We start from the raw sequence: 26,024 nt of genomic DNA, 5'->3' as shown, positions 1-26,024 counted from the left end.
GTTTTCACCCATCCTGTCAAAAAGTGACGTTTAAGTTTTGTTATGAAAAAACAGGCTGTGAGACCACCTGGTCTACATACACTTTGATTCTAGAATCCACGACCTGCACCTTTTTAATGCACCTTGGGATGAATGAAAACACGACCTTATTTTGCCATTTTTTACGAAAAAATTTTGCCATTTTTTTACTCGAAGGTTGTGTGTGGTTTTGTAAAGAATGTTGACATGATTTCAACCGCCAACGGTCAAATTCCATGTAAAAAAGGCTGGCTAATATTGTGACAGACCCCAATATTGGTAAATTAACATTAGGACTCGATTGAAAATACAAAATTGTGATTTTTGTTTTAATATTCAACGGCTTATTACATAACTTCAGTCGGTTTTGTTATACCGCTCTGGCGCGTTGTTATCGCAGCAATTTCGTTCCACAGTTCATTCTGTGCTTGCTGCATTAGCAAAACGTACATAATGTATCATTGCACAGCTTCTCAAACCATCCACTCAGGCCACAATTTTTTCCAACCGAAATAAATTAACTTAAAATTTTGCTAAATGAGCACTCTGCCCGTCCGTTTGCACAGTTCCCTTTTCGCGCTTGTAGCCGGACGGACACTTTTTTCTGGGTCTGTTTGCACTCGCACCGCCAGCGCCATTCATTACTATCCTGCCGAACGCGGTTGTGCAAATAGCACTCGCTGATGGATGCCAAATTGTTCGGCCATTTTGTGATTTATGGCAAGCGCCGGACGCTGCAGCGCCGAACAATGGACACACTTGTTCCCGCGGCCGCTCCGGCGGAATGGCACACGAAACAAAATTTAACGAACGACTTTCCAGGGCCGCTCGTACGAACAGGAAAGGTCGCCGCCGTAGTTAGCGTGGCGATGGTGGTGGCGGCGGTGGCGCAAGTGGAAGTGGAAAGGCTTGCCGCTTTTGTTGCCCCGCATGAGCGAACAAAAGTTCCGCTACCCGCTTTTGCAGCGGTTCCCGGGCGGGTTAACGAACGAATCCTTACACGCGTGTGGCTGCGAATGCTGCGGAGTTGCGAGGGTTTGAAAGCCTTTTTGTGAGTGGGTGGTGTGTGTGTGTTTTTTTTTTGTTGTTGCTGTATGTCGACCTTTCGCTTTATGCTTCCCCATTTTCTGTAATGTTCTTTCTCGTTCTTTCTCGTTTATTCGCTCTCTCTCTCTTTCTCTCTCTCACTCTGTTGAAAACATGATGACGGATGGAAGCACGGAATGGTGGCGTTTTTTTCGCAGTTAAAACATTCAAACCAACCCTCAACATTCAGCCCTGTCCGCCCACAAGCACAGACACACAGCCATATCCCCTTCGAACATGTTAGGCTTCTCGAGATGAAAATTTATGAATGCCGAGTATGTTGTGTACCAACACAGAAAAAAAACAACGACTGAGGGGGGTGGGGGGGGGGAGAGATGGGAAAATGAACCAGATTTTATGTTGCGTTAGCGCTGCTGCTTTTATCTCACTTATGCGCTTTTGTTTTTTCACCCGCACCACAACGTTCGTACTACGGCACCGGTTTCGGGGCCCCGGGTTCCCAAGCTGGAGGTGCATTTTTATGAGGATATTTATGCTTTCCTACAACGGAGTTTTTCCAGTTTCACTGCCGCTCCGTGGTGGTGGAGCCCGCACCATGCTAGGAGCCATAAACAGAACGAGTCTGTCGGTCGGTGTAATTTGCAATGACCTATATTCTAGGCCGTGTTTTGCGTGCCGGGATCGTTTGTTTGCGTAACGCCGGGATGGGACGTTACACCATTTTGTCGGCGGGCGTGTAATGATGGTGCCAAAACGGTGGCTGTAGGTCACCCGTTGGCCAAACGGCTGGACAGCGGGTGGTAGTGCCGCGATAGTGCCACATTCAGCACTTTAGCAAATTGCAACATTTCACCTCGACCAGCGGCAGCCATTAACCGTTGCTGAGGGCGAAATTTCCTCCCCTCCAACCGTACTGTGTGGCACTGGAGTAGTGGTGGGTCCATTGGTTTGTGCGCGATGCTTCCTAGGAAAGTGCAGCGCTCCACACAAAGCATTGCTGATGAGCGGCAATTAAAGCTAAAATGCTCACCGCATCATTTAGCCAGCCCGGTGAGGGGATTGCCGATGGTGTAAGTGTTACATTGTGGTTGGATTAATGTTATGCTCAGTTTTAAGTAAAAAATCCACGAAAAATCAAGATACTCAAGGTGCCCCGATAATTTAAGATTGGAATGGTTTTATACAAAGACGTTTATAATAAATGTCCATGGATTATATCTATGTTTGATTTACCGTTATCATTAATCATTGAATATAATTGCTAAATGTATGTTGTATAAGATTATAGTGAACAATAATTTCAAAACAAACTCATACATTTCAAACAATATTCAAACGAATTTATGTTAAAAAACGTTACTTAATACACTTTTAACTTCACACAGCTAGGCAAAACAGAATAGCACCAATGCTTGACGCAAACAATATAAACACACAACTATCGTATATGTAATCGTCATCTTCTTTTCAGTCAGTTTTACGCAAAAGCAACGAACATCAACAAACCCCCGCTTTGCTGACGACGGTCGGACGCAAAGTTCTGCTCTTGCATTGTTTACACAGCATGCGCTACTGCTTTTACCCGACCCTCATATCGTGTATCGTCTGAATGCAACCCACCCACCGCCCCACATTCCGCTCCAGTCGATTCCATCGATCTCTGCATGTTTGCCGACTTGTTTGTGTTGATGTACGTAATGGTGAATTTTTGATATTTTCTTACTTTACCCTTACATTCCCCATTGCACGGTGCCTCCACGGCATCCTCCCCTGGGAGTGCTCGAGATCAGAACTGTTGGGGGAGAGGGGGGGGGGGGTGGAGGCAAGAAAAAAGTGAGCGAGTGTGTTTGCCCTCGTATGATGTGATAACGCTCGCCCGACCTCCCCACCCATTCGGTTGGAGCAAAGTTTGTTTTTATGATTGTTTCGTCTTATCACTCGAACCGAGGCGCCATCCGTACGACCACTGGGTATGGGGGCAGCCGGGCTGGAACGAGCGAAAGGGACGCGTTACATCGCTGGCTCCCGCTGTGTGTGTCCCCCTTTACCCTTCAGCATCTCATCGGCTTACCGTCATCGAAAGCGATCCGAACGGAAACAACAGCATCGTGACAGTTTCATCTGAAATTGATATGACGTCGTTTACGTTGGGTAGTCGCATGGAAGCGCATGGGAGGGTGGCGGGAAGCGTGGCAGGGATGTAGCTTTTCTTTCGAATCGCAAATGTGGGGATTGGGGGGGGGGGGGGTACGCTTTTCGATTTTGGTTATTTTTCACCTCCGCACAGCACCTTGCGCTCTTTGCAGCGGTTTTCGTGGGAGCGTGTGCTGCAAAAAAACATAAACGAAAGCTTCATATTAGGTTCGTTCGTAAATGATTACGCTGGGAGTGGCAGAAATGGATTCCGCAGTGAAATTTCCTACGACCGTATCGCAACCAAAACAGGCATACTCATCGTTACGCTGTTTGCTTTTTGTTGTGTTGCTTGTTTTGTGTGTGAAGAGAGAAAGTTGATGCTGCTGCTGCTGCTGCATCGTGGAAATCGAGTGGTAAACAAACTTCAATCAGACTGTGTTCAGCGCTTCGACAAATGAGCGACAGCCGCGGCTGCAAGCACTTCGAAAAGGTTTAATATGCTTGCCTACCGAGTAGCTTTTGTGCCAGATACGATGCGAAATTGAAACGCTTCAATATCAAAGTGTCTATGCTGCGAGACAGTTTGGGCAAGTAGAGGCTCATCGTGTTTTTTCAACATGCTTTTGACGTTGAGTTTTACATCCTGCACAGGTATTTATTATACAATTCCAACAAAACAGCGATGCAAAACCGTCAAGCTTTATACAAACTGTATCAACTTTCAATCGAAATTAATTTTGTAAATAGATATTGCTGTCATGAAACAAACTCACTAGGTATGGCCAGCCATACAGCAGTGAATCATGTCAAATTTAGCTCATATGCGTACATGCAGCCACGCGCGGCTAGGTTTATCGCAACCGGTATGTGAAATCTTCCTTTCGAAAAGCACGTGCACTTCATTATACGGCTGCCGGAAGATTCCGGTTCCGTTTCATTTTGCTGCAACAAAGCAAAAGAAGCAGACAAAAAAAAATAAAATCGAAACACACACGCATCCGCTCGCCTCACCATAACCGCAACGATATGTGGCCCTCGGGAAGCGCATGTGCGCAGGCTAACAATGAGTAACGATAAACGTTTTCGTACCGCCTGCTCTTCCCATCGTTCCTCTTTGCCCTGTCAGCGATTGCTAATATTCTTTCACACGTTGGCGTTTTTCGGCCCTAGTTTCATTCAAAAATTCAACCCAAAATCAACGACGCCACGATCGCTGTACAAACAATGGGGTGGGGTGAGGGCTGTATGGACGAGCGCAAGTGCGCGCCATTGCTTAGATAGCTTCGCTGCGTGTACGCGCGCCGGCACTGAGCAAAGCGTGGCAAGCAAAGCGGATAGGAAATTGGGCACTGGCACACAAATAACATAATTTGCGAACACAGTGCGAGCGGTACGCGAGCCAAACATCCTAAGGGACGAAAACGAAAGCAACAACAACAGCAGCAGCAAGCAACAACAACAAAAAGCACATCCTTCATGACGCATGGAAACGCTTTGCAATCGCATCGTTGATTTCTCGGTTTTCTTGTCTTTTTTTTCTCCCCCCGGGTTTGCTTGCCGCGGAGCTGCGGAGGGAGATGCTGTGTTTTCATGCTGAAAGAAAATGAACCGTTTTTTTTCCTGCCCACCAACCTCCGTCAGTGTGCGTGCACATCATGCAGACGCAAAGTACGAAGCACCCGACAGGCGTATCTCGTGCGTACGCGCGTTGGTGCCCCTTGGTTTGTGACGCTGGATGGTTGTTGATTTTTCTTGCATCGCATCTCATCATTTTACCTCCTCTTTCCCCCCCCCCCTTCTGTTGGGAAATCACAATGGTCCATTCCAGCGTCGGCGGATTGTGTGCGTGGAAAGGAAACATTCGGAAGCGTGCCGGTTATGAAACGGATATCTTCTCGTTTCGATTTGCCGCCCCCCCCCCCCCCCCCCGTCCCGTCCCGTCCCGGCTCTCCGACCTAATCAGCATGATTCAGGCCACGCACAATGGTTGGCAGTTAGCGACGGGCACGTTCCGCAGATAAATGTCCCCTTTTCCTCCGTGCGGCGGGCCTCTTCCCCGTTCGCTCGCACGAGCACAATGTATCGCGTGGCTCGATTGCGCACGGATTTGTTGTGTTTCGTTTGGGCCCTCGCAAAGGAAAAGCAATGCGCGCGCTGGTTGCTGCTGCTCGTTTACTGCTTCCCTCCAGCGCCGTACTACCGTTCCGTTATGCTAATCCAGCCAATAGAACAATCAATCTGATGAATTGCCCTACGGCTCTCGGGCATGTTAATCATAAATGTATTATGATGGTGGTGCTTTGTTTTGCTGTTTTTTTTTGTTTTACTCTCCTCGCCGTTCGTGCCTGTTTGGCACAGTCAGCGCCCGTGGTAGGTTGCGATAAATGGTAAACGTATTTATGGTGCGATTGGTTGAGTATCATTCACTTACGATTGAGTGGTTTGTTGGAAGTTCTGGTTTTGTTTTTTTTTAGCCATGGCAAGCATGCTTAGCAATCATTACATTAATCTGTCTTTCAAACAGTGCTGTTTGGGTTTAATATATGTAGGTTGGTGCTTAGTGGAGTACAACTTGATTTGCACAGATTGGAAATTTGTTTAGTTTGATAGATGATCGATTTTTTTTTGTATTTTAAAGGGTATTTTAATTGATTGAATTAATTGATGAACTTATTCTTTGCTACAAGCGGAGCTCAACGATGATAGCAACTCAATAACACCGACAAAAATCATCACAACACGCAGGTATAATTATTTTGTTCCTCTTGAGGAAACATTCGATGAAGCTAACGAACATGGAGAAGCCCAGTCGTTTGTAGTTTGCATGTGGGGCAGCCCAGTCGTTTGTAGCTTATGGTCAAAAATCGAACCAAAACCAAGAAATGAATGTTTAAGAGAGCTTTTACCTTTGACAGAAATTTGTTTAAAAAAATACTACACCGAAACCTACAACTAAACCTCAAACATTATCAATCGAACAGCGTCTTATCGCGGAACAAGTTTTGCAATGGAGAAGCCTGGTGCTTTGTACCGTGTGCCGTAGATATGATGTAGCTTCATTTGATTTATGGCATTTTTTCACCACTGTAAAGTCCTTTGTCCCTCTGTATTTTCATGCACAGATCGCTTAACTTTAAAGCCACCTACATTCCAAACGACCCTACATCGAGTGGATTCATGCCGTTCCGTATCCTCTCGGTGTAATAAAAAGTGAGCCAAAATATCCTTCCCCAAATTGATGCTCCCGCTTTGATTCGAGCAACCTATACTAAAAACACACAGAATTCAAGCACCCCCATTCCGGGAAGGACAAACCCGTCATCTCGACAACCGTCGGTAACCCATCAGCCGTAGCAACAAATCATGTCCATTGTTTCTTCCCCGCCCGCGTATCGATTGATCCATAAAAAGAATCGCCCCACCACAGCGCAATGCGCGCGTACGCAACGCATTTGTCTCTCGCGTACGATACAAAACAGTCACGGGCTATTTGTCTTTGCCATCAAAGTAACGATGGTAAAGGTATGCACGGTTTCCTTTCTTGCTTTTCCCAGCATTCTTTTTGTTCTTGTTCGTTTGTTTCACAAAGTCATGTCCTGCCCTTTGACGCAAGGACACGCTTTGGCTGTGCTCCGATTTTGTGCGTGTGTGTGCACGCTTTTGTCCATGAATCAGTCGCTGTACTTGATTTCGTGACAACAGCAACAAAAAAAGGACCAAACGCAACAACGAGCTCGTCTACAGCGAACGCAACTGCGCGGCTGAATGGCAATCGCTCCGGAACGGCATGAGTTGCCATGGGTCCGTGACCAGATTGCGTTGTCTTCGGCGAATCATGCACATCCGCACACGCCATCCTTTGCTGTGTGCAATGAATCAAAACAACAAAAAACGAAAGCTTCATGACTTCAACCAGCGCAGCGCAGGAAGTGTTTTATCTTCAACTGTCTTCTCCACTGACGCCGCCGTTCGTCCACACCGCACTGCCGAGCCGCTGGGCTGTAATTTTACGTACTTTCCCGTACCACCACCGGGCACCGGGAATGCTTCAGCGCCACATCGGCCAGCGTACACTGGCGGCTTACAAATTCGGTGCTCGCGCGCTTCACGTTCGCGGGTGCGTGTGTTTGCTCTCGGTGTGAAATATTTATCACCTTCACCGCCACCGGCAGCCTTGTGCCTTCTTCGGGCGCTGTTGTTGCGGGATCACGGGCCCCAGCACGGGCAACACTAACTCGTTTGCATTCCAAAGAGCAACCACCGCCAGCGTGTAATCCACGCTCCCTCAGCACGCTCAGCTCGGGCTCGGAATTCAAATACAGCACCCTGGAAGCGGTTCGTCAAGACAGGGAAGCGAGGCTGAGAAAAAAAAAGAAAGACACCCCGAAAACACTAACCTACCATCTGACACCTGCAACGGAATACCTAATCCTGCGGTGTACCGTTTCCCCGTAGCCATGCTTATCAAGCAAGGCAAAACCGTACCGTGTACCGTGTAGTGTTTGTTGGTGCTGAGCGCCTCCGGTTAACCACGTGCTACGGACGGCTACAGCTGAACAATCTCGCACCATCCGAGAGCGCCATGAGGAGAATTTGTAATATTTACAGCCTTTTCTCCACGGCCGCTTGCAAGCTAGTTACGTCCAACAGCGCAAAACCGCGGTCGGATGGAGGATTTATAGTGCTCCTTTCGCGCTTTATGGTTCTTTGATTATGACGTTGTTACTATTGCATCACAAATGTATCATTTAAAAAAAGCTGCTTTTCCCCGCCGGTGCTCTGCCAATCAAACCGGGCCAGAGCTGTTTAAATGAACGCAAAACTACACTGTTCCCTGAGTGCAATGCGAGCACAGATTGGTTCACACAAATTAAAACTCGGTGAGCTCTGCACACCACACCCGAGCGATAGCAACATTTGTTTGCCGCGGTGTCGTTAATGGAGAGGCTCCTATTTTTGTATCCCCCCTGCAGAGCGTGGCTTTTTAACATGTTTTTCTACTCAATCAACAGAGAGCGAGCAGGGTAGAAGGAAAGCAAAAGCTTCATCTTACACACTTTGGCACTGTGTTGCCCAACAGGTGTCATAATCGGATTTTAACCGTGCCCGCGCGCAACGGAACGGTAGTTTGGAGCCTGCGGCGCTTCTGATTTCGCGGACACTGCTTGCAAAAATGCGACCCCATTTTTCTTATGCCTCTTCCACTTGTAACGCCGGGAATGGGGCACCTTCTTCGCCCTCCCTCCCATGATGGAGATTAATTTCGATCGTCACGGTGGTTCTTTATTAAAAATTTCATTACACTTACAGAGCAGGCTGCTTCCAGCGCGTAAACGCTTACGCAGCCCTCGATGGCAAAGTGTGTATGTGTGTGTGTCGTGGGTCATGTTCTGTGCAGCTACCGAGCAGGTCATCACCGACCGAGCACCGAGAACAGCTCAAGATCGCGCCCCTGCTCGTGGTGAGAGAAGCGTGGAAAGTAAATAAATCGCTCTCCCCTTAATGTGGTTTTCATTTACCACCATTTTCGTGACCTTTCGCGCCAATCAACTTCAAAACACCCGCACCCGCTGCAAACGAGGACCGGGAAACAAGCTGCAATGGGGGATGTTTGTGTGTGTGTGTGCCCCGGGAACGGCGACGAGATTGATGAGTTGAGATTTAATTTTGTGGTTGAATTGATTTGATTTGGGATTCCGGTTCGGGGCGTTTGCGTGCTTTTTTTTTTTCTTCACACACTCAGCCGTTTGCAGGGAAAGTAAGTTTTCAGTGTGAGATGCGGTGGGTTTTTTTTCTCCTCATTCTCCTCCACCCTGCACCATAAATCACATCCAACAGTACCATGGATGGCTTCAGCGCGAGCACTTGGAAACCCGGGGCACTAGCGATCATCCGACAGAATGTAATTCAATTAACGAAGGTTAAGCGAAGGAAATTATCACCTGCGGGGCGGCCAGCTAGCCGGAGCAGGATCGGATGTGATGTGACTCGCAAGCATTAACGGACCACCTTTTTTTGGAGGGAAAAGATGCAGCACGAGAGAAAAAATTACTGCGACCATTCGTGCTACGATTTCTCCAGCACAATTACGCCCGGGTGGGCAACTTTCCTTGAAAGGGCGCGTAATTAGTTGGATTTTCCAACCGGCACGCCCCGTACACAGGAATGGCCGTTGGCGATTTGGAGTCTTTTTACCTGCGCCATTGATGGAGATAACTATATTAGTAGCGGATGGTGGCGTGTGTCGGGCAGGAAGATAAGTAACGATAAAAATGAAAGGGTTGCTGACGCTGCTGAACACGGCTATAATGAGGCACGTTTGTAGTCATTCCACTGGCTCAACGTAATCCTGCCAAAACGTAACCGGGCAGGTGAAATTGTGCCGAACGAAGCGTTTTACTGCAGGTTGCGTAACAAAAACGGAAATGACAATTTTACCAAAAGTGTAGAAAGTCAAAAAGAGGACAAAAAGTGTGGAAAGAATGCTTACAAAATATGTAAAAAATAAATTGGTCGACGGTGCATACTTTTGGGCGCGTAACATATTTTGTTTATTAGTACTCAGCTCTGTCATGTGGAAGCATACTTTTGGGCGCCTTTCGCTTAAAGTTAAACTCCATCAGGCTTCTACAACTAAATAGATAGATCTTTTTTCACATTTGCATAAGAAAGTTACCTACATTTTACATTTGCATAACCATAATAAATGAGCAGAGACATCCTAGCGCCTACAGATCCCTGTCTGCCAGACGTCCAGAACATAACTTGCTCACCCATGATTAAAACAATTGTCAATAATTTACCTCTCCCTCCGTTCTTCCTTCATAATGCTGCAACTAACAGCTTCAGATTTTGTGCATCCTTTGCATGGGAGGTTTGTGCCAAAGCCAATCAACCCACTTTTTATGTCCAATGATAACTGATCCATATTATGCCGTACCTCTTGCTCCCTGGCTCACGCTAACTTATGAACACTATTTTGCAAAAAGCGACTAAGTAAGCACATTTGCATTTGATACCGCTTCGCACCGGCACTCCGAGCGCGCTGGTCATACTCAAATGAAGAGGACACTTCAAGATCTCTCAGCGCGCCCGAACGCTCAATCCGAACAGGCAGTGCAGAGTGTGCTACGGCGCTTTGTGCACCAACACGCCCACACTGGCCACGGGGAAATGCCGAAATTCGTCACACCATTTACAATTGGTTTCATTGCTGCAACGACACGAACACGGACCGCTCGCTCGGTGCCGGCGTTGTTCGTTTCCCGGCATTGTGGACATTTCCTGCTGTTCCGATCGCCCGGAAGGGGCGGGCCAGCTTTGTTCAGTTTATTGGCAAAATTAAGCAAAATGCAACACCGAATGACACCGACGCAGAGCGAACGGTTACGACAATCTGGCCATGGCTCCGTTGTCGAATGGAACAGGGGCGGCTGGCCGGTCGGGGAGAATGTGGAGAAAGCACAAGAGAACAATGAAGTGGGTAGCATTTACATGCTTGGTTCGTATTTTCCAACAACGAGCAAGGAGCAAGGTGCCTCCTCTCGCCAAACCCACAATGCTTCCGGTGCAAGCGACTGCTGTTCTGCACCATGGCTTTCCCAGTTTGGACGCTTTTCCGATCGTCTGACGTCTGATACGCCGGTTTACGGTTACACGGGACGCGCGCTCAGTACGCTGTGACTGCGATTGTCCCCTGGAGACGACGTGCTGGTGGGGGATGAGATCATAGGACGGTATCATAACCCTGGAACCCTGTGTTCGGCTAGTGTTCAGCGTCATGTCGTACAATAAACATGAATCGTAAAACTCAACTACCGTCGCTTGCCGGCGTTTGCAAAGTTTGTAGTGTAGAGTTGCGCTCGCTCGGCAGTTGGCAGTAGTTGGCTGGTAAACAATCATCGTGTCTGTTTTACAACGCGGCGGAAGGGTGGGTTGAACAAGAGCAATGTTGCAAGTACTAAGCATGGTTTAAAGCGCCTAGCAGGTGGCCTTTTTTCCTACAATTCTTAATACAGTTTTAGCGAAATAAGATCTCAGTGAGTTAACAAAAAGCCAGCAAAGAACTATTGAGCGATTTAATAGAACATAGTTTAAATAACTTCTAAATTGTATGCAATCCTTTCGCAAAACAACTCAATATTGTTTCCGCGCGCAACACTCAATCCCCATCTTTCCTTACTAAGTAACAACACCGAGCGAATAAAATGAACTATCTACGTGCTGTTCAAGCTGCACAACATCCCCAACACACGATCAGCTAAATTGCGTTAGCTCGAGAGACGGCACACGGCACGTCTCCCAGGCTGGCGGGCGAATTGTTACGCCAAACGAGCATCGTGCTTGGACGGCGCATGGAAAAAGACATCATAAAACGCCACCCTCACTTGAACCCGCCATCGACCCTCCCGTCGAGAGAGTTTGGCACGTGTGCATAGTTTCATCTTACCCAAGGATGTGTGCAACGGATAATACCCGGCTGTGCACGAGCACACACACTCAATCCGAACCCGGCCAGCTCTCCAGTGCCGGTCCGGCGATGGATGGTGCTGATGAGAAACCGCCCTCCCCGGTGCCGGCTCGACCAACTTGCCGCCCTGCTGCTTGCGCTCCGGCCTGCTTGGTCGGACTGAATCATTCAGCTTTCTAATGTTGGGCTGAAATTCGAGCAACCCATCGGACGTCTCGCCGGACAGCACACCAGGCGCTGTTTGAAGTTTGAAGCTGTTGCTTTGCTTACGCCGACCTGTCGGTGCAATTTGATGGGGCTAAAAACTGGTCGCTTCTACTTTTTTTGGTTGTTGTTTTGTTCTCCCGACATCAGCAGCAAGCATCAGAAGAAGACCTTTTGCCGGTGTACAGGGTGGGTAGGGAAGGCAACAGGAATACTCTTTTCGACCGGCTTAAACGAAACATGCCGATTGTAACGCCGGTTTGTTTTTTTTCTCTCGAACCGGATCATCGTACACGGGCGTAATCGATCTTTGGTAAAACGGTATGCAAACGCCATCCGCTCGAACGAGGCTGTAGAGGAAGGAGGCGTCTGCCTGCCCTAAATTTGGCCCGATGATGATGATGATGATGATGCTGGCCGGGCGGTAATGTAATATTTTAATGCACTTTACATTCGACCTTTCGGCCGTGCTGGGGTACATTCCAACACAGGTAACACGATCAAGTCGGCACTTCGCGCTTCCCGTCAGTGTATGAAACGTTCCAGACGTCGTCCGGTCAGAGTGGAGGAATCACCGAGTTGCGGGCAGCGCGGTGAATGGTGATGGGACGCAAACGAAGCAAAGACAACACGCTTTAAAGTGCGCTTTGGAACAAGGAACGCTCCGTTAACATAGGCTAGACAAAAAAAAACGCACAGCTCCAAAGATCAGCAAAAAACCACAAAAAAACACAACACTGACTCTTCACTGACTTGCTTTCCCGCAGTTCGCAGTTTTCCATCGCTCACCAAGTGACTCCGGGTTGAATGCGTCATTTTTTTGTTTGTTGCGCGTGTCAAACCCGCACGCAAACACCCCTTTCGCCAGGCCCGTTCAGCGGCAGTTGACGTAAATACGTTTGCGATGCGATGGTGCGAAAGGAATGCACAGAATTAAACAAGGCAACTGTGCGATGGTTGCCGTACACACACACACACCGGGCCACGAGTGCGAGACCGTTCACGCGCACAATACGCATCGTGTTACGCAGACTGACATTTACGCAATGTTGGCAAAGGTGACACGGTGCAGGCGGGTAGTGCGGGAGGGTATGGCCCGGGCTGTTAGCTGGATCTTAAGTGCCGAAGCATCCGAGCGCGGACTTCCATTTCGGTAGTGGATCGATTGGAAAACTCGCACTCGATCTGAAGGGGTGAAGAGAGGGGGGAGAAAGTAGTTATTTGCTGTCCGTTGCCCTTCTTAAAGAGATGACGAAATATGCTACATGTGTGAGCGTGTGTGTATGTGTGGTTTTGGCGTGAAATTGATGGATGCAAATGTGCTTCGGGGTGTTACTGCTTTTTAAAGTGACCTTTCCATACTTTTCGTTTATGCAATCGATGACAGCGATGGAAAGGAATGTTCTGGAAACGAGTTAAACGAGTGTTATGAAGTCATAAAAATGGACAATCGTCTATCTTTAGAGTGGGATGATTGTATCCAGTCATCTCCATTCAGCATAAGGAAATTCTGGTTGTGGGAAGCACCATTGTTTCCTGCTAACATTCTTAAATTCTTGCATTTTGTTACACAAAAGTTGTACATAACCCACCGAAGAAAATCTAAAATATCTCTGCCACTTGTCCAGCAAGTCCTTTCCTGCTCCACTAGCGTTCTTTTCATGCATTGTTTGCCAGCGTACCGAAACCGCACGTTAACTAGCGTCGCATGCCGTACACGCGCGCACTTGGGCCAATTGAATTTAATTTGGGCCAATATTGCGCGCGTCAATTTTAATCATCCCACACTCATCATCAGCCCATCATTATGCGTGCCACCGAGGGCCGGGCACTGCTTGCGCTGCACACTGCCGCCCACCCGGCCTGGTGGAACAACATGACAAAGGTTTCGCTCGAAACTCATAAATCAAACACGCAGTGCGATGACACTCAAATTAAGTTCGCGGTGGAACGAAGGGAGGAACATAATATTGCCGGTACCAGCGTAGGATTGGTTGAAAAAAGGACAAATATGCCCTCCCCACAAGCCGGGGAGCCGTGGCAAAGGAAGTGAAAAACGCGTCCACCAAATGTCGATCAATTTTCATCTTGCTTTAGCGTGCTTTGTGCGGGAGCGTTGAGCGATGCAAATGAATTTTTGTTGTCCTGTTCTGTCTCTCTCTGGTGTCTCTGTTGTTTTCGCTTTTTTTTGTGTGTGCATGAAATAAATTGAATCGAATTTACCCTACAATGGGCTGCGCGGTGCGGTGTAGAACAAAACGTAGCCATCACAATGACAAAAAAATCAAGAGCAAACCTGGCAACCGGGCAAGAGCAGCGCTGCAAAATGAGCAGAGCAATGCACACACACACCCAAAAACACATTATTTGCGATCAAAAATCGTCCAAATGGAAATGGTTTCCGGCAAACCGGGATAACAGACACACAGACACACACAGCCACGCTCACCCACAACGGTGCCTACCGGGAAGCAATTTGCAAACTCAATACAGGGAGAGCTCGATAATAATAGTAAAGAAAAAACTGGTGAAAACCCCTCAAACCCGACCATAGCGTGCCCCCTCCGGGCGGAAAATAAATAAATAAAACAATTTCATCATCATCACCATCATCATCATCATCGTCCGATCCACCGGGATGCGCTTCTCTTTTATTTACCCTAATTAAATTTTAATAATCACATCATTGCTCCATCGGTCGTTTCGGATGGGACACGACAGGCGGGAAAGCATTCGAAAAAAGGATGAATAAAATACAGCTTCCCTCTCCTCTGGCTCGGCCCTATTCCAGTGCAGCTCAATATGGTGCGTCCGTCCACCCCACCGCTGAACCCGGTTGATCACCACTTTCCCGCTACGCGCGACGAATGGCACTGATGACGGCGATGATCATAAAACATTGATAGATATTTGCGACCATTAAAAATGCAGCGTCCATCTCACGTCCGGTGAACGCACGCTGGCCATTGCTCGATTCATGGCAATCGCTCCCTCCTTTCGCCGCCCCATACGCCATTCCATTTTCCCGCCTTTTCTCGCTGCCCTCGATGCGGCGCGTACGACAATCGCAATCGACAAGTCGTTCATGCGTTCAGTGATACAGTGGCAAGGGAGCAAGGGTTTTGCAGTGCGAGCGCCGTCTCGTTCGGGATCAGCGCAGTGGAAACAGGCCCGTTCGTCCGTGACTGGTTATTTCTCTCCAGGCCCAGCACTTGCCGATGAGTGTAAAGAAGTGGAAGCAAAACTGAAGCCGAACGCAGAGCCCGAAACCATCTACCTCTTTCGCCGGTCATCGAGACAGCAGAAGACAGCGTGACGCCAAACGGCGTCAGGCACTGCGAATGAGGGAATGAAATATTTATTTACCGGAAAACTGGCTGCCGGACGCCGCTGCGGGAAGCGTACGGGGGCGGCGGGATGGATACGGGGAAGTGTGCCCGAGGGGGATAGGTTTATTTTTATTTGTATTTAAACTCCGATCCCAAGCACTGGCCTGGTCATTGTTGGGCAGGACGTTTTGATAGCGTGGTCAGACCTTTAAGTCCGTCCGACCGATAGGTTTGCGATGGAAGGTTGAAGATGAGCGTTTTTCGTTTGAAAATACTCCGACGACAGTGAAGGAATGGGTTTGATGGTGGTTTCATCATTGCGTGTCTCGTGTTTATTCCAAATCCCGCTCCTTATAGCATAGGTCGGTCGACCCTTCATAATTGCAAACTATCATTTACTGGTCGAAAACATGCTCATCTATTTATACACTCTAAATGTCCTAACACACATCGCATCACCCGATGCAAACAGACGATGCCAAACGTCAGCGGTTTATCTGTTCGCTATCGTAAGCATCATCGCTAATAAATGCACTCGGTAGCTCAGGCGCGCCCGTTTGCGCCTCCATCAAAACGGCTCGCCCCGGGGGCTGCGCGATGGTCTCGTTGGCCGAATGTTTTACGATCCAATAACCATTCCCCTAATCAAATGGTCGATTTCGCACAAACAACTACCTTCGGTGTCCTCCCCGACAGTTTGGGGCGCGCGGTTTCGTACCCTCCTTACAGCGCTGCGAGGTTGTGTGTGTGTGTGGGTGTGTGTGTTTTTTCTTTCTTTCCCACTCTCTTTATCGCCTATCAACACATTTACGACGCGGGACGCGTAAACGGACAGGAAGCAAAGATGGAAGAACCAGGCGGTTCACGAACGATTTGGATAGATTTTATTGATCACAAATAGCGAAAGATTTCCACTCCCCCGGGTGGGGGTAACCCGTTGCCCCACTGTTTTGGCAGCTCCGTCTGTGTGGCCATAAAAATACGACTTCCCCTTTTTCCGTGCGCGGGTTTGGATCAATTTCCGAGGTTCAGTTTGGGCCAGTTTCAGGCCAGACCCCGTGGCAGTAACATCCGGCCAAACCTCGTTCGAGGGAGAGGCAGGTATGGGGCAGGTCTTCCATTTTATGATGATGCTTTCGGACCCATCGTTCGCGGGAGAGGATTTGTTGATTGCATTTCTTCGAACAGGCGGGCCCTGGATGACGCCGTCCATTTCCGGTAGCAAGCGGTCCCCGCCCCGAGCCGGAAATAAATACAATAAAACTTTAAGACCTCTTCGCCCGGCCCAGCACGGCTGGCCTTCAGCGCATTGACCTTTAGGACGACCTTTTTGGACAGAGGGGGGCAGCTAAGGGATGGGTGGGTGCAAAAAAACATATTTGCATTTGCATATCAGCGCAGCGCGTTGAGTTGGGCAGGCGGAAAGCAAAAGAGATTGTTGCTCTCATACACATCCACAGCTACACAGATACACGTCAGATTGTGTTAACTTTTCGCTTCCATACCGTTGCCGGCCGCATTTTGAGGCACACATATGGTTTGACTGAAATCCAATTACATTCGCGGGAGGGACGGCTGGCAAGACATTGTAACGAGAGAGAGAGCCATCTTTAGTGTAAGACGCGTCTACAAGATCCATAACAGACACCACCCACACGCCCCATATCGTGCTTAACATGCAGACCATCCGGTGGCTAGCCATAAAACAGCCTGCCTGCCTGCCTTGGGTGAACGGTGTCGATGAGGGAAAAAATATTAAAATTTGATTACGATCGGAGACGATTTGAAGCGTGCCGGTGTGTGTGTGTGTGTGTGTGTGTGTGTGTGTGCCCCTACTGCCGCCCGAAGCAATGAAACGGAAAATAGAAGTCCGATGCGGAAATGGTGGGTGAAAATTGCCAACAAGCCGGGAAGATTATTCGCTTCTCGCCGGGTGGTAGGTTGGCAGTGTGCTTAAAAGTGACACAACTTAACGATGGATTTTATGACCACCATCGAAGCGAGGTAGTGCCATGTGCGACAACTGCAACCGAGCGATGCACATTCGCTTTGTTTAGCATGTTCGGCTGGTCTGAATCTGAAGCGGCTGGCGGTGGGGCAAAACATATTGACCAGCTTTATGGCGTTTGCAGGCGGTGGTGTTTCATAAAGATGCTTCGGTGATGGTGGTTGAGAAAAATAACGCACACGCCATGCAGGAAGCTGTGAAGGTTTTTTTTCGACCTATGAAATTTATATTTTGATGGCAGAATTTAAAACTATTGTATGCTGATGGTCTCATATGCAAATTTGACAGTTGCTCAAAGCACAGTACTACGATTGCAAAATAGTTGTAAAAATGATTCCAACAAAGCTATAATTAACGAATCTGGTTGCAACTGTAAAGCGAGTAAGACTGTGCACAATTTTGTTGGCAGAACGTGTGCTCAATGCAAATGCTGCAGCAGCAACAAGCACAACATCCCCTGAGTGGAAGCGCTGTCCTAACTTTTCCATGCAAAATAGCAGCATACAAATTGCCATTCTAGCTATCAGAAGGAAAGGAAAGGTAATGCACCATCCCACACCAACTATGCAGAACAATCCAACATGCAACATGGGGTTTGTTTTGTTTGACCCTGGTGGGATGGGCAACATATCCCCAACCAGCTTGTTGTTTAGATGTATAGAACCATGTCGATTTTATTCAATTACCGTACATGGTTGGTATGCGGTTAGCAGAGGTTTCCTCGTCCACGAGATGTTGTTGCTCGTTTTAACGAAGCGTTTGTAATTTCATTTTAAAATAACCTTTGTGCGAGTACAAGCAAACGGAAACGTGGTTCAAATTCCAGCAATGCGGTAATCCCTGCGAGCTGAATTATGTGTGTATTTATAATTGAAAAAAAAAACTCCAACGCTTTGTGCTCTGTAATACCATGATATGAATGAAAAAAGCACTTTCCAGACGTTTCGCAGCATCATGCAAAGGGATCGGCAACCATCCCTTGGCCCACCATGAGAGGCGGATTTTTATTTCACTGCTTGCAAATAGCCTGAGAATGATTTAAACCATTCCACGGACGGTTGCCGAGGTGACGAATTTGGTTGATGAAAATAACTTTAACAAAACGTTTTTATTAACTTTAGCGGTAGCAACACCAACAAGAAAAAAAGAAAACAAATCCCTGGAAACGGTCTTTAAAGGATAACAAGCAGCACAGCTGAGAGTAGAGCAGCAGAAAAAGTAGGAAAGTAAAAAAAGAAAGTACCAAAGAACTCATCTCACGCTGCAAAAAAAGGGACTTTTTCGGTCGGCTGATGGGAAGAAAAAGGTCCACGAGCAGACAGACAGTGTGACAGTTCGGAAATCCTCGTATAAAAGAAAACCCATTAAAACGCAAATCCCACGTTTCGCGTGGCCCATCAACGGCGATACATCATTTCCCTTGGGAAAATGTACCACCGTTTGTTGTGTCTTTTTTTTGTTCGTTTGTTCTTATCTCGAAAAGCGCTTTCCGAAGCATGGTTTAAAATGATGGTTTACGGTTCTTAAAGGCTCCCATGCTTCTTTGTACGTGTGTGTGTTTTTTTATGTTTTAGTTACCGTAACAATTCCACCAACACTTGCCCCTGCCAGCCCACATTCACGTGACAACCCACCGGCAGGGACGAACAAAACCGTCCGCTTACATGCACCGCGTGACCCATAAAAACGGTCACCAAACGATGGCAGTTATTCAAATTGGCACCGATTGGAATATGCCAAGCGGTATGTTTTATTTACTCCAGTTTTACGACCCACGCAGCAACAGAAGCAGCGATGGGTACGGGGAACGCGCGCTGCCGAGCAACTTTACGCAACTCAACGAGTCGTAAAGTTCCCTCGGTAGCGCCGGGAAGCAGCAGAGAAATTGTCCACCGCCCGAGGGATGCGTATTTGTAGCGTGTGCTTAGGCAACGATCGTTAAGAGCATTTACCGTGGATCCGTTCCGTTGATATGAAGCGTTTGATTTATCTAGCAGATCGTTGGCTGTGCCTATGCTGTGCTATCAATCTCTGCATCGTAATTTATACTCGTCACACTTTTCGAACGAACTTCATTCTTCAAAATCGCAAACCAATACAATCTTGTCTTATTACATTTCTCCCCATTTTCTTGCTGCTTCCAGGTCCAGAACAGCATTCGGTTGCCGTTGGCCGGCCTGGCGCCTCCGCGCGTCCTCATGTGTAGTGCCTCGATGGGTGCGGAAGGTTCCGTCACACTTCAGCTCCGGGAAGCGGTACAGGCGCCCGATGCGGCCGGCTCCCTCGATGGAGCGCTCACGATCGGCTACCCGGATCCGGACATGCTAGCCGACATGCTGGGCACATTCCAGGGCGCATCGACCGGTGCGTCCGGCGATCCGGACGCGGGCAGCTTCGAGCTGCTGCAGGACAGCAATGGCAGTCCGGCCGGCGCTACCTTGCGCACGTCGGCGGCCGAGCAGCTCGAGCAGCTGGCCGGTGCTATCCTGACCAAGGCGAACAGCAGTGGTAGCAGTAGCAGCAACGTGACAACCGGTGCGACAACGGTGACGATAAAAACAGAACCGGGTAAGTGTTTGTTAAAATAAAAACAGAGCTAATGCACGGAATAATGGGGATGGATGTTTATGTCCGCATTATATACGTTTAGAGTGACTATTTTCAATAATTTCACAACCAATAGGGACAGCACGCTAAAGTCGGACATCTCATATTTTTAATTAGCTTGTGACTTTGAGGCGTTTTGTACAGTTTCTTTAACCAAGTATTAAAATACCGTCTTCACATCTTCACATACCGTCATCGATCCGGATACGCCATAGCTATGCCGCTGCGAATAACAAGATGATCTCGTCAGAAATGTCAAACAATATACATAAATGTAGCAAAGGCGTGAAGTTAACATGTTCCACTAAAACGCCTAACGAAATGGACACGAAGCTTGCCAATAGTGATGGCTAAAATTGGCAAGATTCTGGAGTCGGCTCCGATCCGACTCGTATTATCCAGAGTCGTTCTCAATCGTCCAGAATTGCTCGGAGTCGTCCGGAGTCGTTCGAAATCACGCGCAAAGTGATAGACAAAAAACACAACAAAATGAAATGAATCATCCCAAGCACATTCTACCGGGCGAATCCTGTTGACTCCGACCAACTCCGATTCCGATCGACTCCAGTTGACTCGGACTACAAACGACTCCAGGCGACACCGGACGACTCTGGACGATTCTCGACGACTCCGGACGACTCCGGACGACACCGACTTCGGGCGGAACTAGTGGTTCGGTTTTCGCCGAGGTCGGAATCAGGCTAATAATAACCAGAATCAGATTGGAGTCGTGGATGCGCTCCAAACAGCACTTCACTACTTGCCAATATGGGCTAGTGCGGGGCTGATGTTGGTTTTGAAAGAGTGTTTTTGGATACCCGCCTAAGTTTGATCATCCTAATCGCTATGTGAAGACGGTATTCCGGATCACCTTTGGAGATAACTAAGCAAGACCAGGCATTTGTTTCTTAAACGTGCTTGGTTTAATCCAGGAATTTCAATTCAACTCGCTCAGAAATCTGACTCAGCGTTACTTACACTTCAACAGTTTTGCTTCTTTATTGTGATTAAATCTAAATATTCATCCTTGCAATCAATAAATGTACCACGCATTCGCTCGCAGCGTCTGAAAAACTTTACAAGTCCCACAAACTAAACGTGTTTCATCCAGGGACAATAATCCCATCCTCAGGTACACCGAACAACCTGTTGGTGCTGTTGTTTTATGAAACTAATCTCTTTCATAAACCCTCCAAACCCTCAACTTCCCACGATGGGTAAATCAAAACTCAAAAGCTAATGAACAATGAAAATCAGTGACACTGCACTACGCTGCAACTGGTTCTAAAGTATCTGTAGCTAGTTCGATTGCTGGCGCCCTGACCAGGATTAAATTATTTAGGCAAAACTTTTTCGATGTTCGTACGAGCCAAGTGCTCGGTTCGTTACGTTTTGTGTTATTAAACGGAAGAGAAACAAACGGATTATTCATATAACTACTAAATATGGATGTTCCTTGTAGTTTGTTTTATGAAAAATTTGATTTTTCTGCTGAATTGTTAGGTGTGCAATTGCCCTGTTGTTCCAAAAACCATACCAATAGGATCGCGCATGTATTGAACATGTTTTTTATGCAAATTTCGAAACATGAACCGTTCTACTCCTATTATTAGAAGGTTTCAATTCGTGCTAGATTAACTGGACAAAAACCATGCTCATTAGTTTGCACAGCTTCTACGCCACCCTTCAAACGCTCACAATCGAATTGCATCGCTAGAAACGCGGGGAAAAAGGGCAATACATGAGTACCCGGTCGATGGCGTACACTGCACATCGTCATCGGGTTCTTTGTGATGTACGCTTTTCCCTCGCTCCGCATCCACCACATCGCTACATTGAATATTTATGCACTCGCCTGGCTCATGTTTCATGATTATTCAATATCCTATCCCCGTGCCCGATTCCGGGAGAGATTTTTCCCGCACTCATGCGAAATTCATACAAAAAAGACTGTCTCGTTTTTTTGCGTTCTCATTGCACAGTGGTTTATTCTCTCTCTCTCTCTCTCTCTCTCTCTCTCTCTCTCTCTCTTTTGCCTTATCTCGTCCTGCACTGTTTTGTAAAATTATCGATAAAAAATTGATCAAACCCAGCTCCGCACACTGTCCGCTGCGGGCATCGCTTTCTAACAAACAGAGTGAGGGAACGATGGGTGAGACAGAGGGCAGCACATGGGAGCATACCGCCCCAGTACGGTACACACCAGAACATAAATTTATTGAAATAACTCTGCATATCTCCGTTACGGGTCACAGGGAAAGGGGAAGAGAATGAACAACAGCAAAAAACACACATACACACTCACACACAGACACACAGCTTCCATTCCGTACCTAAACGCTTCGAACCTGTTATAGTCCGAGCAACATTTCGCTAACGGTCCTTATCAACGGACCAAAAGGATGAGTATCTATGTGTGTGTGTGTGTGTGTGTGTGTGTGTGTGTGTGTGTGTGTGTGTGTGTGTGTGTGTGTGACTATGTGCACCATTGAGTGCCGTACGGATAGGCAACCGTGCCCCACCCACCATGTACCAGCAGTGCATAAACTTTTCAGCTAGGTTTTATGGTTTTAAAGCATATTTATGTGCATGCACATGAACTTTGATATCGGACTCCCGCCGGACGGTATGCTTTCTTGTGTCTGGCCGTTCTCCCGCCCGGGGTCCCGGGGATGGTTACCGGTGCCGTACAGAATGCTCCCTCTTCGCTCCTCTTCATTGCCACTCTCTCTCTCTCTCGTGCCCGTGAAACCGTAGCAACACGGACAAATTCCAGCCTGTTTGCTCAGGGTTTATTTTTTGCGTTACGTTGCGTTTGCTACGTCGTTGCCTATCGTGCACATGTGCACACGGTTCTGCCCCCCATACAGTCCACCTTCTGCACCGTATCGAACCGATGGTAAAGTAAACTTTGGCTACACGTACGCCCGCCCGCACGGGCTGGACACACTGTAATTGTGCTAACCAACAATAGATATGTGTCTGTGGTCGGTTGTAACAGGCGCATGCACACTCCCGGATACAGTGTGTGTGTCCCGGAAACGTAGCCGGTCCCCTCCGAGGAGATAAATCAGCTCCCCTAAAAACCGCCCCTCAAAGGGGGCAATTTTCTAGGCAAGAGCTTAATTGAGTTTCAATTTATGGTGTCAGTTGTTATACAATCGAGTAAATATTTTTTTTAATTAATTTTTAGTTCAAGAGTGTTTTTTTTGCTGTTGTAACTTTAAATGCACTATGCACTTTATGTACAATCGATTTATTTTTATTTACACATATTAGTCATCTTTCTCAAGTGTCACTTCACCATTGTCCTGCACTGTAAACGTGCGCTTGGGCTCAGTTAAAATGTATCCCGCTTTGCTCCCGTATACACCGCATGCACATGTGCAGCGGCAGTTGAAGTACGAATGTGAAATGGTTTCCGGATCCTGGTACCCGGTACGGCCCATCCCTTCCCTGCTCCCTTTTCCCCTCATTCCATCATCGCTCATAACACACCGCACCGTTTCGGCCGCTGAGCCGCTTTAAAGCAACCTCATGCATATTTACATGCAATGTGTGTACAATTTGCATTTTATATTTATCTATCTAGTTTTGCGAAATTATAAAAGCAAGCCTTGCGGCTGCGTTGTGGCCCCTCGAGCTACAGTTCGACCGTCCGTTCTTGTGGGGTTTTGGGTGGTGGAAGTGGGGTAAGTAGGCGATATTCCGTTGCTGGCCAGCATGCCATCGTCGCATCCGAGCATAGGCCCAGGATTTAATGATTATCATTGCATTCATTTTCCCACCATTTGCTCGGTCGCAAGGTCGCCCTGTTCTGGCCGGAGAACGCCCGCCTCACTTGAATGTTGTCATCCTGGCTGGTCTCGATCGGGCGGAAGATAATAACCCTTCGGGTTGCCGACCACCACCTATGGTTGTGGGAAAATGGACAAGAAATTAATGACACAGATTTCCTCCCCGCTGCTGCACACGGGTGCAGTGGAGAACCATTCTCCCCCACACCCTCGGAAAGGTCATTGGTTGCGGAGGAACTGTGGAGTGATGGTGGCAACGGGCGGGCTGCAGGAAAGAGGGAAACGGCATGGGATGATACGTGAGCAAGCGCATTTGCATCGCTGCTCTCTGCACGCTCGGTGCAAACAACACGTGGTCAACGGATGGCTCTCGATGGTCCGGGATGCAAACCAATGCCGCCCTCCCTACCACCCGCTCAACCCTCAACCACTTCCAGTTCTTCCGCTTTAATGAACATGAAATGTTAAATGTCACGGTGATTGACGTTTGGGACCGGTTCATTAGCGCTGCGGGACCTTTTGCTGCAGGATTTATGCTCATAAATATAAATAGTGAACGCGCTCGGAGCGTATTTGCTTCCCAGTATGTGTATGTGTGTGTATGCATGGAACGGACACATTGACTAGCGCTGGCTTCATAATCAACGCTCTGGGTCACTGCCGGTGCTGCTCAACCAGATTCTATGGAGCTCATGTGAAAAGCCCTCCGGGGCTGTGAAAAACACACACACACACACGGGCAGGATTGGCCTTTGGATGGTGATGGGCGAGTGGCGAACTGCCTGTGACGGAATTTAATTATTGACTTTTTATCTAACAAAGCATACGCTGACGGTTGATTTGCTAGAACTCGGGTGATTGGGGTTTGTGTGGTAAAAGTTCTAATTATTTTACATGACGTAACCTCATACTCATTACAGTGTTTAATTTTTTTTAGCAAAAGCTAATACATGAAAAGCCTGTTGAAATTCTGCTTAAACATCCGCGGCCGCATGATAATGTGTCAGTTAGACAACATAGTTTTGCACAAGCACATTGACTGCGAACGCAATTGTGTTAATCTCGCTTTGACATGTAAATTGCATACATTCAGGCGAATTTGTCAACCTTGGTAAGAACTTGTATGAAACCCCTGTCCCCCTCTTTTTGTTGTAGATTACTTTACTACTTACCTACGCTTGGAACACTAAATCCCTAAAATTTATTGTGAAATCTCCTTAGGCAACAGTTTATTTCAATCCATGTAACCCATAAATAGACACTACCATTCATACAAACATCCATTCGTTGGGCAGCGTTTCGATGCTAATGCTCGTATAAAACAATACTGCACACTTGCCTCACCACTCGTTTCCCGGCATATTGTAATACTGTTTCGCTGTACATCATACCGAAGTTTTCTTGCCTCACCAACATAGTCGACCCGCTAGCATACCGTACTATTCCTGCGCATGGTAAAAACATTTTTAGTCGTCACCAACCATTCCTTAAACCAGCTGGATACGCTGCTCGTATGTACTACCCTAACGAAAATATCACTTTACGCGCTTACCGCTTCCCATTTGTACGTGGATCACGTCTCCCGCGCAGCACAAGCACAACCGTACCGTACCATGTGGCACAATAAACGTAACCTAGTGCCACCAACGATGCAGAACAAAATAGTATCCTTTTTCGCACTTTTAACACCCACCCACACTCACTCACTCGCCAAAAAATCGATTGTGTGTGTGTCCCATTTTGCTTTTATCTCGAGCTAGCAGCGAGTGTGCAGTGGGAAGAAGCTGGACTGGTGAGAGGATAGAAACTATGCGCCAGAGCGTGGCATACACAAGAGTCTTAGCCAAGGATCTCTGCGCAGAGGCCCTTTCCTCCAGTCATCCAATCAGCACAATGGGTAAAATCGTTCTCTCTGCCTAGTGCTGCCATCTACCTGATTCTATCATCGCAGATGGTTTTGTTAACCCGGCGAACCCTTACCGAGCGCACTGGCAAAAACGGCGACAGAGAATGCGAGAAAAAAGCACCGAAAGTCGCTACGGTACGGTACGGAGACTATCAGTCGGGATGAAAAAGCAACAGCAACAACAACAACGGCGAGCAAAAACGGCATACATTCGGGTGGGGTTTGAATACTGCCATTTTTAACGATAAATAAATACACGTCAACACAGGGTTGTGCACGGTGAATGCGCCATCCTCCATCAAATACTCTCCCCCAGCAGGTTGCCTTCTCCCGTAGGGCGAGATGCTTTGCTATTGCTATTCGAATTTCTCTCGTTCAGCCGGTAGAGATCCCGGCCAGAGCTGGGTGGGGATGTGCCGTGGAACGGTTTAGAAGGAGAAGAAGAAGAAAAAAAGAGAAACATGAACTATCGGTCAGACTAGCAGCATCAATATAAATAACG

The 26,024-nt window shown here is 47.7% G+C and overlaps 1 protein-coding gene across 6 annotated transcripts in view; it reads left to right on the top strand.

Annotated features, from left to right (window-relative positions):
- Nucleotides 1-26,024, top strand: part of LOC3290546 (serine-rich adhesin for platelets) — a 158,076-nt gene that overhangs the window by 86,249 nt on the left and 45,803 nt on the right. For all 6 annotated transcript variants that reach the window (XM_061647792.1, XM_061647790.1, XM_061647793.1 and 3 more), the window contains one exon: nt 19,357-19,780. In XM_061647792.1, the coding sequence (XP_061503776.1) occupies nt 19,357-19,780 (424 nt within the window). The remainder of the gene's footprint in view (nt 1-19,356; nt 19,781-26,024) is intronic.

This window comes from Anopheles gambiae, chromosome 2 (assembly GCF_943734735.2).
Source record: "Anopheles gambiae chromosome 2, idAnoGambNW_F1_1, whole genome shotgun sequence".
NCBI lineage: Eukaryota > Metazoa > Arthropoda > Insecta > Diptera > Culicidae > Anopheles > Anopheles gambiae.
The sequence above is the reverse complement of the archived record's forward strand: the minus strand, read 5'-3'. Positions and strand labels throughout refer to the sequence as shown.